Source organism: Triticum aestivum, chromosome 6B, assembly GCF_018294505.1.
Source record: "Triticum aestivum cultivar Chinese Spring chromosome 6B, IWGSC CS RefSeq v2.1, whole genome shotgun sequence".
Taxonomy (NCBI): Eukaryota; Viridiplantae; Streptophyta; class Magnoliopsida; order Poales; family Poaceae; genus Triticum; species Triticum aestivum.
Genome location: NC_057810.1, coordinates 82,664,333 through 82,667,728, shown reverse-complemented (window position 1 = coordinate 82,667,728; position 3,396 = coordinate 82,664,333). Strand labels below are relative to the sequence as shown.

Below are 3,396 nucleotides of genomic sequence, written 5' to 3'. Positions count from 1 at the left end.
AGAGCGGCGGAAGTACGGCGGCTCGAGGCGCGCCGACCATGGCGGCGTGGCGGCTGCGCTCGCCGGAGGAGCGTGCAGCAGGATGAATCCCGCGCGCTCCCCCGTCGAACGTTGCCCCGGCGTCCGTGCAGATGGCACATCAAGGAGGGAGGAGGGACGCCGGCCACCACGGCATGAGGAGCAACGGGGACTTGCTCGGCGTCGGCCAAGACAAGGGCGCGTCCATTCGGGCGGAGGCGGCGGCGGCTCAACTGCGTTCCGCGCGTCGTCCCGAGGACGGCGGCGTCGCGGCGTCTTCGCCCTCGCGCAACGGTGGGCGCTGCGCGGGCCCCGAAGGGAACAGGCGAGTACGCGGCACATTAGGTGAGGATTGCATCTCATTCTCCCCAAAAATCGTATTCATCAGAGCTTAATTGGTGAAAAAAACATGCCTAATTGAAAAGTTAGGGCTCTACCGAAATTGGGGATTTTTTCTAGGGTTCTTGATGTGGGGATTCTACTGTTTGTATAGTGTTCAGACCTCTGCCTTCTAATGTGCTTAGAAAAAAGAAAAAGAAACCAGTACTTAAACATGATTTATTTTTATCCGTGACAGAACCATGAGCATTAAGGGTATCACATAATTATTTGCAGATGGCAATTGGCATGAACAGCAAACAGTAGCATGAGCATCAGGCTAAAACTTTAAATCTTGATCATAAAAAACCCTAATCCTGACTTGATCTAAACTTGGTGTTGATCTACAGATCAATAATATAGGGACCTAATGCAATCAGAATTGGCGACTGATACCATTGTTGGATTAATTATGCATCTATGAGATGCCATTAGCAGAATCTAATTGCACCTAGATCACCTCACAACATGAACAGAGAAGGGTTTAGGGTTTCTTTACATGTCACGGGAGTGGACATGATCGCCTGCTTGGTGCAGGCTTGATGCAGAGGTGATGTAGTCGAGGTAGGAGTCCTCCTCAACGTCCTGATGCCCTCAGGACGCCACCGGCACTGCCCGGCGACGGCAGCGGCGGCTGGAGTAGGTCTTCCCGTCGCTGCAGCGCTCCCCCTGATCGGATGGGGTGAGAGAATATCGGGAGGGGAGTGAAACCGTACGTGAATTGTGATCGCACAGGCTGCCAACCCCCTCCCGTTCCCTTTTATGTAGCGCTGGCGACAGGGGACCTAAACCATCAGTTGGTTTGGGTGCCCCCGATCAGGGCGCCTCAGTTGGGATAAAAAGCCCACGTACATTGGTGCGTGGGGCCTTTTCTTTTAACGTTATCTTTCCCCTTTTTTTTGTTAGACTAATAGATCTAACTGGCTTGTTTAAGCCGTCGGATCAAAACCAACAAGTGGGTGACTTACGTAATGCAAAATCGGTGAAACTAGAAACACATGCTATAGTTTGAAGCAAAGAAATAGCATACGCATTGGAGACGTCATTGTTTTAATTATAGAAGTGGCGGAACAGACGGATTGATGTGGGAATTTGCAGGAGAAGCATTAATTGTTTGTCACATACATAGATGGCTAGAGTAATTTGCAGATGCGTATGAGATAGCTACATACATGACCTCTCCTCTCCTCTCTGAAGAAGAAAAGTTTCAGTTTTCTCCTCTCTGAATGTAAGTTGCAGCAAGGAAATTGGATGGGACTGGACAACCAGAGCATGAGAGAGGGGGTGTGATACCTTCCGTGGAGCAACGGCGACCCGGGAAGAAGCAGACCTGGAGGAGCGTTGGTCTTCCCTCCTATACGCGGTGCACCTGCGCGCATGAATTAGGGAGAGAGTGAGAGAGGGGAGAGGCCAAATCCAATCGAACAGAATAGAGCAGAGCAGTGCGGAGGTGGGGAGGAGAAGAGGGACCTGCCGTGAGAAGGAGCTCCAGGCCTTCCATGGTGTGTTGTGGGAGCTCCATGTCCATGGAGAAGAAGCACACGGTCACTCCATGGGTGCCGGGGCCGTGGCTGTGGATGTGGATCCGGCGCCATCGCGGGAGCAGATGAAGGGCGGCGCCCCCCGAGAGAGAGAGAGAGAGAGAGAGAGAGAGGGGGGGGAGTCTAGTCTCCCTCCTCGCCTGCTCGGTCGCGCCATGGCTAAACTGGGCGCAGCTCATCGGCGACGGCCAGAGCAAGGCCGGATCTGGGCGCGCCGCCTGACCAGCTGAGTCGCGGTGGATCTCCCTCCATCTCGTCTTGTCTTCTCTTCTGATGACGGGGGAGGGGTGGAGAGGATGGGGGCGGCCATGGCCGGCGGCGAGGTGGGTGCGAGAGAGATGGGAGGGGAGACGTCGTGGGGAGTGGGATGGGACGGGCTCCTTGGTTGGATGGGTTGGGTTGGGTGGAGGCTCCTCTCCTCTCATTCTCACGAGCTCGGCGCTGTGCTGCGCAGGGCCGCGGTCATCGGCGAAGGCCACGGCGAGCGGGACGGGCGGGGCGGCCCGTTTCTCCCCCGTCGAGCTCGAGCTCGTCCATGGCCGCCGCGGCGGGCAGGGCGGGACGGCGGGGCCGCAGTCATCGGCCACTGCCACGGCGTGTAAGACAATAAGTTTTGGGGAACCAGCACAAGCCTCTAGGGGTGGCTTATCTCATTATATATAATGGTTGTGTTACAATATGTATCATATACGTACATAGGTACAGAAGCTATACATAGTCTAACACCCTCCCTCAATCTTAGCCACTTTCTAAAGAACTGAGAAGGGTAAGATTGCGCATACAAGCCTCAAACTGTGGCAGCGGTAAAGGCTTAGTGAAGATGTCTGCAAGTTGATCCTTAGATGAGATAAACTTGATCTGGAGTTGCTTCTGTGATACACGTTCCCGTACAAAGTGATAGTCAACTTCAATGTGTTTCATTCGGGCATGAAATACTGGATTTGCAGAAAGGTATGTAGCACCGATGTTATCACACCAAAGAATAGGAGGCTGTGGTTGAGACAAACCCAACTCCTGAAGCAAAGACTGCACCCAAATAATCTCTGCAGTAGCATTAGCCACAGCCTTATACTCAGCTTCAGTACTGCTACGTGACACAGTAGCCTGTTTCGGAGCACTCCAGGCGATCAAATTAGAGCCAAAGAATACTGCATAACCCCCCGTGGATCGCCTGTCATCTGGGCTACCAGCCCAATCTGCATCAGAGAAGGCCGAAAGGAAGCCCACAGCAGTGGAACCAGTGGTGGCGGCGCTCGACATGGCGGCGGCGCGATCGGTGGCGCGGCGGCGGCGGTGAAGGCGGCGGCGGCTGCGGCGGCGGTGCGGGTATTAGGGTTTAGAAGCGGAAGCGATCGTAACCTAGCGTGATACCATGTAAGACAATAAGTTTTGGGGAACCAGCACAACCCTCTAGGGGTGGCTTATCTCATTATATATAATGGTTGTGTTACAATATGTA

General features: G+C 54.0%; 1 protein-coding gene across 1 annotated transcript in view; it reads right to left on the bottom strand.

Moving 5' to 3' along the window:
- LOC123138865 (uncharacterized) overlaps nucleotides 1-2,549 on the bottom strand; it is an 8,428-nt gene extending 5,879 nt beyond the window's left edge. Inside the window, exons 1-2 of the mRNA XM_044558718.1 lie at nucleotides 1,867-2,549; nucleotides 1,690-1,765 (exon numbers count right to left, since the gene is read on the bottom strand). Coding sequence (XP_044414653.1) covers nucleotides 1,690-1,765; nucleotides 1,867-2,362 — 572 coding nt within the window. The 5' untranslated portion in view covers nucleotides 2,363-2,549. The remainder of the gene's footprint in view (nucleotides 1-1,689; nucleotides 1,766-1,866) is intronic.
- Between the last annotated feature and the right edge of the window lie 847 nt (nucleotides 2,550-3,396).